Below are 15,799 nucleotides of genomic sequence, written 5' to 3'. Positions count from 1 at the left end.
GGAAGAGGGGTAGGAAGGAAAACACAGCACAGATTCCAGTTATGCTTTTATTTCGAAGGAAGGGAGGAAGGGAGGGAGGGAGGGAAGAAAGGAGGGAAGAAAGGAGGGAAGGAACCTGTGGGAAAAAAAAAAATGGTGAATCACCTAAGATTACTAGTGCTTGAAAAAATGAAAGATTTTTAAAGCAAGAAGAGTGGCCAAAGACAAGAGAAAGCAGCTTGCTGGCCACTACTTGGTCTTTATTCTTCTCTAGGGAAATCCAGCTCCTATTTTTTTTTTGTTTGTTTACTTGTTTTTCTTTCTATAAAGTGGAATAATTTAGATTATCATCTGACTTGCGCAGTGAACAGTTACCAGTCTCTAACAAATATTACCACATAGAAGCTGACTGTTGCTTTCATATATTACCAGTTGTAAGGAGATCTGAGTCTACTAAAGCCAGTAGAGCCCCATCACATTGAGTGCGTACTTTTTAGAAAGTTAAAAGTGTGCTAAACATTTACACATATAAAATATTTTAAAAGCTGTGTAGGCTTATTTTAGATATGTAATATACTTAGCAATAAAGCTTGTAATGGAAAATGAAATTATGTAATGGCTAGCTCTCAATTAAATCTTTCCATGGCTTGCTCCATCAGGAAGTTAGTTATCCTGCTTTACAGAGATTTTCCAAAATTATGTCATATTGTTGTGTAAGAAAGCTGGGGTAAAACAGCTACACCAAGTTACTTTTTGAATAATCCAGAGAAAAATGGTTAGAGATTCATGGCACATAAGCAATTAGATTATCTTCTCAGTAGTAGCTGTTACTAAAGAAAACAGATCTCAAATATTGCCACTAGCATTTCTTGCAGGTTGGTTTGATTTTCTTCTGCTAGTTAGTGGAGTTTTTGCTCTCTACAAATAACAGTGTTGCCACATCCTGAATTAATTATCATCTTCATGCTGTTCGAGATGCAATCCGAAAATATGGCATAACAATATATGAATGCTACTGTTAAACCTTTAAAAATCTATGTTAATGCTCTTTCTTTTTACTTAAGTATAGTAGATTACAGTTAACGATTATGCAGTCATAACAGTGACCAACCATCTCTACATCACCTATTCAAGCACCTTTGTGACTGAAGGCCCGACACCCCTAATTCTGTCTCGCATCTAGCTGGCAGGATAGTGATATTAGCCAAGATCTCATTGCAAACATTTATGTCTCGACTGTTTTTTGCAGGCTGCACTAAGTTACCATGCCTTCCATGGCAATAGCAGCTGGCAGTGCCCAAACTCTCCAAGTACGTTGGTACAAACTCTAATAGGGCTGCCGTGCAGATATTCCTTGAAAAACAACGGCAGTTTACAGAACAACCTCCTAAGGAAGGCAAATATTTCATTTGCTTGAATAATTCATAAATACAATCTTAAAAGGAAACATTTCCATAACGAAAGCAAACAAGCTGGAAAAGAAAAGGCTGCTATTTAAAATAAAAGTTAAGCATTCAAAATCATTCTACTTGTGAAACAAGTAACAGTTTCCTATAAGAAGCAAAACTGATATGAGTAAGTTCTGCCTGCTGCATTAATTGACACACACAGAATATTTATTCAGAAAGATGAAGTACCAAAGGAGTACAAAGCAATCACGAATTAAAGAAATAGCTATATTTTGTAAAGAAAAGGACAACCTATTTGCATCGTTATCTGAAACAGAACTCTTTGCAATTAGCAAAGACGAGAGGTAGCAGGAAGTCAGATTTAAAGACTTATTTCCCATTCATTTAAAGAAATATCAGAAACTCTTCAAGGACACCTATCTATTTAGTCTTAACCTTTGAGAATTCTCCTCCTTTCCTTTTACAAATCTAAGTAGCCAAATGAGAAAATTAATGCATCACGTTTCTCTTCTACTCAAAGTTTCCATTTTTCTTAACTAAAACTTACGCCCTGTGAGAACTGTATTTCCTGTTAGTCTCGGTCTGTATCATTCTGGAGCATTCTGCATCCTAGACACTTGTCAACAGCAAGACATTTTGTGTATTTTTGCAAGTGTTTCCTTTCACTGAATTCAAGACAAGCTGAATGGGCAGAAATTTCTGAACTAGTCCTTAAACACACAGGACTGGCAGACGTAGCTGTGTGCCTAGTTCAGAGATGGCAGCTCCCAGTTTAGGATTATCTTATGAACTTTGTAATAAGGTGTGTTCTAAGGAGGGAAAAGAGACAAAACTTGCTGGGTTTGCAGTGCTTAGTCTTCCAAATGTGCTGGTTTTGCCCTCTGATTGAAAGATGGTACGCTACTGCTGTAGATGACTGCTTACGTGAGAAATGGGGTAAAACAATTAGTTTAGAAACTCCTAACAGGCTTACATCTATTTGCATATAAGGTAACTATGGAAAGTACTGATGAGTAACAAATACGTTACAGAAATTGAAATAAATTTAAAAGATAGAGTCAAAAACATTAAGGAGCTAAATTCAGTGCATAGTTTATTTGTAACGAACTAGCTAACCAACTCTAACTATAATTACATCTGATAAATCAGAAAGAAACAAATGAAATTAGGAGATCCTAATCCTGTGACAGAAGGTTCAATATGGCAGTCAATTTTAAAAATTCAGACCAATTTCAATGAATATGCCTATACTTTATTTAAATAAACAAACTATTTTCTCTGTATAAAAGTTGGAAAGAAGCGCTTAAGTTTATTGAAACATAAGCCACAGACATCACGGCATGTAAGAAAGTGGTGTCAAAGAAAAAAGTCCAGATGAAAGTCTGAATCTGCTGCATAGAAAATAATCCACTCACACTTAGCTGAGTCAGGCGAGAAAGGAAACGACACAGCTACTTATTTCTACTGAGAGTTCTTTGCTTTTCAGCATGCTCCACAATTTTTTCTTCTACATAAAGTCCCTTTCGCTTTCTTACTGCATTCATGTACTTGCGGGCCTGGTTCTCTGAGTCTGCCTTTTCCCCGAAGTGCAAATATTCTTCCTCAGTGGTTGGTACCCAGAATGGGTCACTTGAAATTATCTATAAAAAGAAAAAAAAAAAAAAAGTAATACAAAGGTTTATTAGTACATTCGGGTAATCAATCTCTGAAGTAGAAGAATATGAAAGTTGTGCAGATAGAGTTTTCTGGAAAGGCTGCAATTAGCTATGTCAACAGAAAACAAGATAAACTATGTAGCACTTGCCATAAGAAGCCCACAATAGCTTTTCAAATTCAGTTGCTTTTATCTGCAATTTTTCTTTAAAGCAAATTTAATTGCCAATCAGGAAACAATGCCAAACAACGTTCAGAAAATTCTCAGTTTTAAATAAAGATTTCCTTATTTAGAATATTATCTCACTATGATTTTATTAGAATTTATAAGAACTGAAAGTTTTTGCTCATTTCTGTGCACTATGTTCTCCAACCCCTATGAGTTGGACAGATGGTTTAAAAATCATTGTTTCTGGTGCTAACATATTTAGTGGAGCTGTTCTTGCAGCTTAATATCTCAGGGGCCGCCTCTAGAAGAGATTTCAGATCTAACATGATCAGAGAATAACTGGACGCGTCTTTATCCCCAGTTCATCCTACAGACCTCACCCTTCTCAGACTACCATAGAGTGTGCCAAAGATCTAGTTATCTTACAAAGTCTTTAAAAGCTTTCCTCATTTCATCCTGCACAGCAAAGCTACAACATTCCCCAAGAAAGTCTGAAGAGATATTAACTCTCGGCCTTTGGGCTAGGCAGCTTTCACGCAAATTCTAGGCTTAATGCTGAAGTAGCTGCCCAAAATGACAATTTATTCCATTATTGTTAGTGATGCTCACATTACTTTAAGAAGTTTCAGTTTTCCAAGTAAATGTTTGAAGACCTTAAGAAAAAGGAGGTCCCCCTCCTGCAATTCTAAGATCCCAAGAATCCATCTCAGTTCTACTCATACGTTAAACTGTTGCAGGCACCAGAAATTACTCCTCAGTTGTTAAGATCATCAAATTTTAAGCTCATATAACACGTATGTGTAATCAAATCTGGGAAATGCTCCCTAGTGAACAGATGTCTAGTTGACCAACCCAAATTGTATAGGGTTATAGTCCTGAGATTTAGCTTTCCTTTCCATTAGTGGCCAGTTAACCATAAAACAGCATAAAAATACTGTAGTTAATGAACATAGTGAAAAACAACAAGATCATCTTCCAAGAATGCTAAACATGAGCATTAGAAAGGGATAAAACTGACCATATTACGTTACTCAGGTTCCATTGCAAATTTAAAAAAATACTTATTTCACTTCAATGATTGTAGATTTCTTCACAAGATGCAGTTACAGGTAATATATTTTTACTAAAAAAACTCAAAGGTAATACTGTATCCATTTCTGAAACAAATCCTCATAGAAAAAGGAGTGCAGACAAGTATTAGTTACTATAAGAATCATGATAGTTAAGGCAATAATTGAGGACATCACTCTATAATCATTTCTGAAATACATAATATTAACTGAGAAGTAGGAAACAAACTTCCCTAAACTGTCCATTTTACTTTAGTGTTATAAACCTTTTCTAATGTTATAAACTTTTGCTTCTGACAAATCCTTTTAATTACCATGTGATATTTCAAACTAAGCAGAAGTTCTTAAAGCTTATCTAAGTTACACAAACTAACAAGAACAGGAATTAAAAAATGATGGTTTAAGATGGACAATTTTCCCTAGAAACACCAACAATTGTAGATTCCTAATTTAATACCTCATCTTAAATAACACCTAACACAATAAAAAAATTATACTTTATGAGGAGTTAGGAAAACGACTATGGCAGAAGATGGCTATTTTGTCTTAGGTAATATTTTAGGTTCAACCCCGCAAACCAGTATGTTAAGCCCCTAAACCAACAAAAACAGTTCTACTTTGTTACAGTTAAGTATATACATAGTCCTGGTAAATTAAGTGGAGTATTACTTGTGCTGAAAGTGACGTCCAGTCTCAATCATTTAGGTGGAAAACGTCTATGCATAGGGTTGTCTGGCTGAAAACCAAAAGCAAGTAGAGCACAGAAACAAGTAGTATGAAGCTCAGCTTTCCAAATGTTGCTACATTTATTTTTAACATAAAAGTAAGACCTGTCCAACCACAGAAGAATCTGCCTGCATCATACCCGTTCTGATGGCTTGTGCAGGGCCTTATAACCAATGCCTAGAAACTTAAAGGTGATTCCTTGGCAGCTTACATCCATGAAAAAAAAGAACGGCCCGCACTCTTGGAAAGCTTGAAAGCTTTAGCACTAGATTTATGCACTAGAAATAAAGAAAAGGGGTACTGAAGACTACTAGGGTTTTCCCAATATTTGGGCAAAACTTGCAGGTTGACTTGATGAAGTTGTAGTGATGTTATGAACATCTTAATGATGGAAAAACACCAGGGACTTCCCCATTCATCATCTGCCTGAAGAGCTGAACAAACAAAAATTTCAAAGACCAAGAACACATGAATAAGAAAAGGTGATTCATGCTCAGTGGATTTGCTCCAGACTCTGCTGCTGAGGGAGAATATACAGCTACAAACTATGATAACTTAAAAGGCTATTACTATCCCCTTTGATGAGGTTTTTTTTACATTAGCAAGAAAACTTAACACCCAGAAGTTATGCCCAGAGAGAAACAGTGAAACAGTGGTTCTTGAAAATTAATACAACAGAGGAGTCCAAAAGTATACAAAATTGTACTTACAGATTTAATCTACCTGTAAATATTTAGACACCGTAGTGATGGATGCCTGAGAAAATCCCCAGGTTTGACAGACTGGCTCTTTCAATGATCTATGACCGACTTGTTCTACTAATGTTAACTGAAGTTTTGCACTGGATACTTCTTCCACTGATAATAACTCTTTATGCTCCAACAGGTATCTCTAGCTCTCAGGAAAGCTGACATAACAGTAGCCAGCAAGGGTAAACCTGCAACCTTATTGCAGCACAAGGCCACAGAATGCTGAGTGAACCCCGTAGTGTTACACGATGCAGAGCAGCGCTGTAAAGAGATATAAATTGGGACTCAAAAGCCACTTCAGGAGCTGGCTTTGCTTCTCAAGCTGTCTAAATAATTCAGGCACTACATACTGTTTCTAGAGCAAGTTATGGTGGCATCTGAAAATTTCTTTTAGAGAATCATACCTATCTGAATGGTGTGACCACACTGCAAAAGATGAGGTTAATTAGAGCACACCATTTGTATTACCACACCACGGTAAGTAACAAGAAAGAGGAAGCCAGATCTACTGAGTCAGTTGGAACCCGGGGCATCAGCTGTGCATCTCCTTTAAGAAGTCAGCAAATGTTAACATAACCCTAATACAGCTACACAGAGGTCTTACTGACACAGCAATACAAAAGAAGTAGGAAGTTTTGGTTTTTTTAAAAGTTCTGATTCTGTAAGTGAAGGTGAGGGAGGAGACTAGACTGTGCCTCTTCTATTCACATCATATAAATTAATCAAAGCAAATGCATATAGCAGGTGGCATCCATCGTTCCCCATACTCTGTTAATACAGTGCAAGCAAGCAAAAGGAAAAAATCTTTTCTGTATAATGCTCAAAAGCACCGTCATCAATTTGCTTAGAATAGTAGCTGTCAGAATGGTGAGTCTGGGTTTCCTGGAATCAGAGCTGAGAAGCTCTTTAGGGCCAGAGCTATTGTTTGTGTTCATGGGAACTGCATAGGAGGGACTCTGGAATCTGCAACAGAAATAGAGTTTTTGTCTGGATAAAGTCCTAAATAATTAATTAGATTCTAAATGGATCAATCCTTCTGGAATATGATGTAGCCGTTTAACAGAAGGCACTTACTGTGGATCCTGGAAGATCTACAGTATCAAAGCAGAAAAAACATCCACGAAAGTTATTTATTCTACGTTGCATGTCACTTCTTATTTAAAATAATTTAGATGTTTCCGCATACTAATTTTTCAGTACAAAACTAAAACATATAGCCTAAGATTCATTTTAAAAACAGAAATGTGGTAGCATCTTAACAGAAAAAGTTACACTCCTAAACAAAAATTTCAAGCAAAACAGCACTGGAAATCCAAAATAACATGCCTTCACTGGGAACCACTGAGCTGGGGCGACAAGCAAATTATCACAGCCAAACTGTTTATATGCCAAGTATAACAGGTAAAAGATGTCAAGAAGAACCAGTATTAGAAGACACTATAAAACAAATGATGTGATGGTATTATTAGCACAATGGTGAAATATATTTTTAAATGCCACCATACTTATCAAACACGCCATGACTGTTTTGATAACTAGATCTTTTCTTCAGGAAGTTTTGCTAGGATTTCGGAACTTTTCTTAATAACAGCATAAACTAGCCACTGGCCTATGCTTATTTTTTATTCAATACCAGAACAATGTGATAGGGACGACAGTGGCCTTAACTGCAAACTGCCCAGAAACAACACAATACTCCTCCAAAGTGAGCACGGCAGAGCAGCGAGACAGCTCCTGCTTCCTGGTTGACACAACTGAGTATTTCTACACTACATCTGCAAGGCTGTTCTGGAAAGTGAATTATAAATCAAGGTTTGTGTAGCGGATCACTGGGCTAACATTTACCCTATTAGAGAACAAGTATTTTCTCTAAATGCAGCCCATATAAAATGCAATACAGTAAAATGAATTAGTGCACAGCAGCTCATAGAAGTCTTAAATCTATGATTGCAAATGCAATTCTTAGGTGATGGAAATGTTCCTTAATAGTATTGTTTAACAGTATCTTCATTGATCTACTTTATAAAAGTCTTGGGTGATATGATTTTTTTAAAGTATGGCTATAAGCAAATCACTAGAATTCCCTTATACTTAAAAACAACCAAGCAGTTAAAATATGTGCTGAAGAGCATGTTCCATAGCTCACTGCAGAACTATGAGTCCACTCTAGGTATAAATAAAATGTTGTTTATAATGAAGTCAGTTGGGATTCGGTATTTCAAAAGAAGTGAAAAGATTAGTTCAAATACTGTAAGTGTAAGGGTATTCTTGAGAAAAAGAAATCATTCCAAAGCAGGATGTTTAATTAAATATCACAAGTATTCAAACCAACACACCCAAACAATGAAGTCTCCTAAGACTTGTTTAGTAACAGCATGCAGAATAGCATAGGCAAAACAGCTGTCATTTTCTTTTAGCCCAACAACCTACACATTAATTATTCAAACAATAAATGCCTGTATCTTTATCAGAGACATAATCTGAATATCTGTAACAATTAATCCATAAAAATACAGATACTATGAGAGTACTATGTTAATACTCAAAGACAATGCAGTGTGTACTAAATTCCGCAAATTATTATGTAAGCTAATCAAACTTTTTAATAAGATTTGAGTTAGAACAGATCGCTTCCAATTCAAGAGGACTTGGAATTTTAAGCCTTAATTTGAGGATGATTTATTATTTGTATTTCAGTGGCACCCAGATGGCTCCAGTAGTGATCTGGGACCCATTGTCTAGTGTATTTCACAAAATGATGGTATGAAACAGTCTCTGCCTAAGGCAGCTTAATTATGCAAACCAAGGTTGAGAGAAGCATCAAAAGCAAACAGAAGGGATCTGCCTCGTTCATGCAAAGGGTCAGGCAGCTCCGGGAACACAGCCATGTTCCTGGTAGCATTTCCCCGACTGGTCCTTACTGCCTGATGAGGACAGAAAATTTCTTTTGAGACAAATGTCATCAGTGTGGAAAATGCTTTAGTTGCACCATGAATTGAAAGAGCAGTTTTACACTGCCCAGTGAAGATTTTAAGACCAGCAAGCAACATTTTGGCCTTTGCGAACTGCTTAATAAGAAATGCCAAGGACCACTAAATTCAGTGTGATCAGGCACTACCACAAGCAGCCCTTAACATGGCCGGAAAATTTACGCCGGAAGCTGTTTTTTAAAAAAAAAAAATTCAAAAGATCTATTATGCACAATTTCAAAGATGATACAGGCTTCAGTGTATCAGAACCATTTCCACCTTAGAAAAATTGATGCTAGAAAGGCACTTCAAGAACATCCACAGTTCAAATGGTGTCCATCACTTAGTGATGACACAGACTATGCAACTTAGACGGTCCAGCTGATATGCATGTCTTAGATGTCTGAAGCAGTCCTGTCAAATGGAAACTACCTTTACCTTTCAGATAAAATGACAGAACTTTGCAGAGGTGTATGTGAAATGTGACCCTGAAAAACTGTTACCTGCTGGGTTTTTGGTAATATGCTGGGTAATGCTGTAAAAGAGCTTCTGCACTGAGCATAACCAAATGATGCAAGGTCCTTTAGATGCTGGCAGTGTGCTGCCACAACAGGGAACACCAGGCAGGGCACCCAGCAGGACTGAGGGCGGGGGGCTGGGACAGGCTCTAGCAGTGCCTTGTACATTTTGGGGATGTGGAACAGCGGCATGGAGGATATGACAATCTCAAAAGTGGATAGAGGCGAATTTATTGACTACACTGCTGTGACCTCAGATCCAGAAAGACCCATGATCTCAGTACTTAGTAAGCCTTTCCTGGAATATCACACCCAGCATAATGTAGAGGTACCCAAGTGATGGGCTAATCCCTGGATTTAACCAAGCAGTTACTGAGTCAGGAAAGCAGCACTGGCAGTACACGCTGGTACCTGTACGGACAGGTAGTTTCCCAAGTCATTCCTTACTTCCATGTGAAAGAAAATATAGATCCTAGAGTGGTGTTGCAAGGTGACATTTGGCAACTTCCAAAGCAATCTCCACATCAACAGTTAGTTGCTTTCCATCAGCCGCAGGTAAAACAGCGTGATGCTAGCATACAACTGGGGGCTGCCACAGCCTGTAAATGTAGGGACGTCTGAACACCATTTTTAAAGTGATTTCTATTCTACAGTGTTGAAATACTTTGGCTCAGAGATATACAATTGAAGAATAGGTAAAAATTAATAATAATTTTGCCATTCTGCTTTCAAAGCAGCCAGGACTTCACCCTGTCCTTGAAAGGAACCACAATTTTTAAAATCTCAAGGAAAGATTCTACAAGTTTGTGTCGTGTCTTGGTGGTTGTTTAAGAAACTATGGGGTCTTACTGGCTTTATTCAGTGAAAACCACTTTCATCCCAGGTATCTCATTCCTCTGTAAGCCTTTACAGACCCAAATGCTTCCTATTCAGAAAGGAAGAGAATATTCTCTCTGCAGATCCAGCTTCTCCATTTTGCTGCACTGGTTCCATCACAGGGGAAAGCAGATATCACCTCCTTTCCCACTCAGGAGTAGAATGACTGTGGGAGGTGCTGAGCACCTGAAACACTTCCACAAAACATCATGCTGGGCATGAGGATTAAGTGGCAGAGGGTGGGAGGAGAAATATCTACAATATGCTGAAGAATTTTACAGAAGCACCTACACATAAATGTTCTCAAAACAAAACCAAGTCATACTTATTTTGTTAAAACACAAACTTTCACATTGTACCAAATACTTTGTGTACCAGCTTGCCTATTTTATAAATAGCTAATCTCTATACCACATCCTGAAAGGAAAAAAAACACAACAGCTAATTTTCAGCCTCCCTTTTCACCAATTGTTTGACTATCCTGTAGTCAAATGTTGGTTTGCCAGCACGCTGCCACTTTGCATCACTACAGAACAACTGATGTATCAAACAAATAAACACAATATATCTTCTTCTCAAGATTATATGTACTTTTATACAGGCATTTAAAAGAAAGCCTGAAAACAGACTGCTTTCTTCATAACTAACTTGAAAAAACACTCCCAATTTTATTTCTCTCTGTTTTCCTTAGAAGTATTTTATCTCAACAGCCCTTCATTGTAAATTACAAGGTTTGGCAAAAGTACAATTAGGAAAAAAGAGAGAGCAAGCAAGACAGATGGAAGTTATAAACTCAACAGAAAAGTTCACTTATTTTGTATCTACAGCCATCCTGCAAAAGCTTTGAAAATTCCCCAAAATATCAGGTTCATAACTTTTTGTTTTGTTTCTGAGGCAGGAGGTTTAAGGGGATACAGAATAACTTGCAGTCAAACTTTAGATGTTTAACTTACAGAGATGCATTGGGAGTGTAGATTCCCTACAAGTAAAATGAGTATCCACAAGTATTTCATAATTCAGAGATCCCATTCACAATATATAAAGGGGATGGCCAAGGCCTTAAAATGCCTGAAGTCCTCCTCCATATGAGGAGAAATATGAGAACTCCTCCTCCAACAAATATTGTAATAAGGAAGATTTACATGACTAGTTATAAAATAAACTGATACAAGTTTATTTTGTCTTAAGAGCATAATCCTTGTTTGTTTCAATCAGTGACAGCTGAGTCTTAGCCTTGACTTCAGTCAGTAGCTACAAACAGGAATCTGGGAATTGGAAAGAAAAGAGGAGACGTGTGGCTCTACTGTTGCATTTTTCCCTATTACTTAAGAAATGCATTCAGAGGGAAAATTAAAGCCACACCACTACCACTTTTATTTACTGATTTAATTAGCTCCAGATGTCCTGGCCAATACAATGAGCTTTTCATATTTGAAAGGTTCCAGGTTGCTCCTAGCATTCATTTACATGCTTAAACTGTTACTGGCACAGTGATGTATCTAAAGTCAGAGTTCAAACCTAGCAGAGATTCACAGAGTCCCTCTCATTACCTTAGTCTGCTTCCTCTTCAACGCAGGCCTAACAATCTCATCCAGCAGCTTCTATATTAAGCCCCCATCTGAGTTGTAAAATGACTTACATTTTGACAGGAATGAATTAAAATTCGGAATATAAAACTTCCAAATTCAGAATGCCTCATATTCTTACGACTTGTCCTCCTCTTACATTTCTCCAGAGCTCTTAAGAAGGACAGAATGATAGAATGATCACCCACTTCCAACCCCCCTGCCATGGGCAGGGACACCTTCCACTAGACCAGGTTGCTCAAAGCCCCATCCAGTCTGGCCTTGGACACTCCCAGGAATGGGGCATCCACAGCTGCTCTGGGCAGCCTGTTCCAGTGTCTCACCACCCTCATGGGGGAGAATTTCTTCCTCATATCTAATTTAAATCTGCCCTCTTTCAGATTAAAACAGTTACCCCTTATCCTATCACTACATGCCCTTGTAGAAAGTCGCTCTCCAGCTTTCCTGTAGGTCCCCTTTAGGTACTGGAAGGCTGATATAGGGTCTACCTGGAGCCTCCTCTTCTCCAGGCTGAACAACCCCAACTCTCTCAGCCTGTCCTCACAGGAGAGATGCTCCAGTCCTCTGATCATCTTTGTGGCCTCCTCTGGACTCACTCCAACAGGTCCATGTTCCTGTTATGTCGGGGGCTCCAGAGCTGGACGCAGCACTGCAGGTGGGGCCTCACCAGAGTGGAGCAGAGGGGAGAATCACCTCCCTCCACCTGCCGGCCACGCTCCTTTTGGTGCAGCCCAGGGTATGGCACGTTCTAGACACTATTCTACTTAGAAGGGACACTGAAAAAGAATTCAGATTAAACGCATTGATAGTATGCCCATGCCCCACCCACCCCCAAGAAAAGAAGCATGTCTAATAGCCAATCATTATGCAATTTAAAATATGTGAGTTAACAGGAATATTATATATTCCGCAACTTTGCAACCAGTAGACATCTTTGACAATTTCCGCACTTGCTGAGAATTCGATCAGCATCTGAATAGAGCCACATGCATTTTTCTTTTAACTATAACACAGATTTCCCAAATGGGATTAGAGCTCCATTGTTCTAAGCATTGTGCAATGACAAATATCTTCTTGTTCAAAGAACCTTATGATTAAGATAAAATGACATGACTGAGTGAAAGATGTAACTGCAAAGAATCAAGAGGGAACAAAAGAAACAGATTCAGGCAAAAACATACAATAATTGAAGGTGTGTTGTTAATTCAAGGATTAAAAAAATAATACAAGGAGTTCATAATTATCCCAAAGTTATATATTTCAAACTAAGAATTCAAAAGAAAGTTTATAGAGAAATCTAACAAAATATGGCCAAGTAAACCCAATACACTTAATATTTGCCTAGGGATATTATAAAGGAAAATACTTGACTAACTTTTAAGATTAATTTATTTAAACTGGGATCAAACTTAAAGCCCCCATGAATGGTTAGTTGCTGCCATTCTCTACAGGCAGGAATAAATTGTATAAGCATGACAGAAGAAATTAATAAAAAAGGTGTATCTGACAAGAAAGACCTCAATATGTGTATTGTTTCAGCCCCTGGGGCTAAAGCAACCTGAACTATACAAATACATTCATTTATTGAAGGAAAAAAAAAAGGTAATTACGGCAATTAAAGCAGCAACTAGACACTCTGTAACATAGGAAATGCAAAAATAAAACTAAGTAACTACTGCACTCCCTTTCCTTTTTTAGCACTATGGAAAAATAGTATAAGATTACCCAGAGATCACATCATGTTATCTTACACAACGATACATTGAATAATTGAGATTCAAATAAAATGTTGGTGTTTATCATGTATATACATAAACCACCATAATTTATCAGTAGTGTAGCAATGTCAAAGTCATGCCTAATACCTGATGAAACCTGATAGGGTTTTTAATTTATTTGGGGTTTTTGTTTTGTTTTTAGCAGAATACAGAAAGAAAAAGAAGCCGAGAAAAGCTCAACAAATTTCTCATGTGATCTGAGACACGAACCCATTTTTTCTGGCTTCTCTGTCATACCACCATACTGAAAACTGTATTTATTTAGCAATTCTGCTGATGTGAGGGTAGCATGCGCTCCCTCTGCCATCACTGCACAGAGCCAACATTGCTTGTAGCTTAGTAAAAGGCTTATTTTGTCACAAAAATATGTGAGCATGTCTTTCAATGTGACAAAAAAAACCCCAACAAAACAACCCCCCCCACCAACAGATTTGCCAGATGGAAAGGTGACTGGCTTACACAATCATTTTTCTTGCCATCAATACATTTTAACATACTAACTGTAATTATAATCTCTCCAGAGGGAGAGTTTCAGAAAATGTTGCCAGTTGTTCAAATCTCCCTCTCCTCTCATATCTGTAATCACATGTGAACATTTTCTTATGTAAAATTCGTAACATCTGACAGAGTGAACATACACACAAGGTCTGGGGATAGAAGGGAAGGTCAGAGAGGCAAGGGGTTTATGTTTGTGCTTAGTATTGGAGCACAGTAGCTACAAATCCTAAATAAACTGGCGCAGAACAATGGTTAGCTGGAATTAACATCCTTCTGACTGATATTCCTTCAGGGCACTGATATCAGAAGCCGTTCAGACAAAAGACCAGTTAAGCCACAAAACCTCACCAGCTGCTCTTCAGATGAGAACATCCCAAACTGATGAGATGCTGTGTGCAATACTGCCAGCACTCCTGGTTTGAGGTACCTCAGCTGTTACTGCCTTCCACCTACATCCCTGGACTCACAAAGCCGATGCATACACCATCTATGGAGGGTTGCCTTTTTTTTTTTTTTTTTGGATTCTTTTTCATGTGTAGCTCTGTTTATCCCTTTCATGGTTCTCTGTGAAGTCAGACTTAGTTACAAGATGATTAAATGAATCAGTACAGAGGGAGGAGAGGTAAGTCCCTGGTCTGCTGCATTTTCTAACTCCAGTAAGGTACCACTGCCAAGAAAGACATAATGTACTTTTCTAAGAGTACTGTTTCAAGGATTCGCAACTCTTTTGACAGCACATGACTCAGCCAGTTTGCAGAAATCCTCCTTTTCCATTAGCATCCGCATAAAATTCCTGAGGCAGTTACAACCATTACTAACAAAGAAATACTGCCAGTGAAATATTTAACAGACACTACCTATCAGGACAATTTAGCTACAGGAAATTAGTAAGAATCTATACCACATGAAAAATCGGCACACACTTCAGAGAAAAACAGTGGTAAACAGACCATAACTGGCAACTGCATGGAGTATTATTGACCTCAAAAATCTTTAGTTGTTTGTACTCAGAGACTTGACATTTGGGGTCAAAAAATAAATCAGAAGATGAAACAAACATAAACAACAGAAAGACCTAATCCACTTACAAAAGTGTCTATGGTCCTAACACCAAATGATGAAACACTTGACTAAAAAAAAATAACCAACAAACAAACAGAAAAACTTCAGACTTTAGTTATTTTAAAAATTTCATGTGAAAAGTTTATACCCACTGACTCTTGCCCTTGAACCCATTTTTAGCTCCTTCGGTGGAATCTTCTGAGGAACTCTACAATGCAGGTTTGTCTTGAACAAGGAACTCTGATTAACAGCTTTTTATATTTCTCCTTGAAGATCTACTACCACATCAGAGGAACAAAATACAGTGCACTCTCAGCTGATGACACTCCTTATCAGCTTTCCCATTTCCATATTTCCTTTACACCTCCACTTTCACCTCTTCATTTCTATAAGTGACAAATATGACCAAATTAAATAACTTTGAGGACAGCTCCACTTAATATCACCAGACTTCATTTTGAAATAATTAAATCTATTAACTTTGCCTTTAAATATGAAAATATATGTTGACTTGGAATATATAAGGACAAAAAAAACCCCCTAGGTGTCTGCTAACCCTAAAAGGTTAACTTTCATATGCACTAGATTTGTTGTTACATTTTCTATTAGTGGGAGGTTGGGGTTTTTTGTGTGTTTTTTTCCATTTCCCAAATAAGTTTACCAGACAACTCATTTTAAAAGGCACATAAAATTGAGGAAAACACATTTATGAAGAATCAGTTTCATTTGTGAAGGACTTACTTTCTATTGAAATAAA

General features: G+C 37.6%; 1 protein-coding gene across 1 annotated transcript in view; it reads right to left on the bottom strand.

Annotated features, from left to right (window-relative positions):
- Positions 1–2,561: 2,561 nt before the first annotated feature.
- The window catches only part of EFL1 (elongation factor like GTPase 1), a 73,564-nt gene continuing 60,326 nt past the window's right edge, over positions 2,562–15,799 (bottom strand). Inside the window, exon 20 of the mRNA XM_065641534.1 lies at positions 2,562–3,028. Coding sequence (XP_065497606.1) covers positions 2,840–3,028 — 189 coding nt within the window. The 3' untranslated portion in view covers positions 2,562–2,839. The remainder of the gene's footprint in view (positions 3,029–15,799) is intronic.

The sequence above is a fragment of the Caloenas nicobarica genome, chromosome 10 (assembly GCF_036013445.1).
Source record: "Caloenas nicobarica isolate bCalNic1 chromosome 10, bCalNic1.hap1, whole genome shotgun sequence".
NCBI lineage: Eukaryota > Metazoa > Chordata > Aves > Columbiformes > Columbidae > Caloenas > Caloenas nicobarica.
Note: the sequence above shows the minus strand (reverse complement) of the source record. Positions and strands in the feature narration are given on the sequence as shown.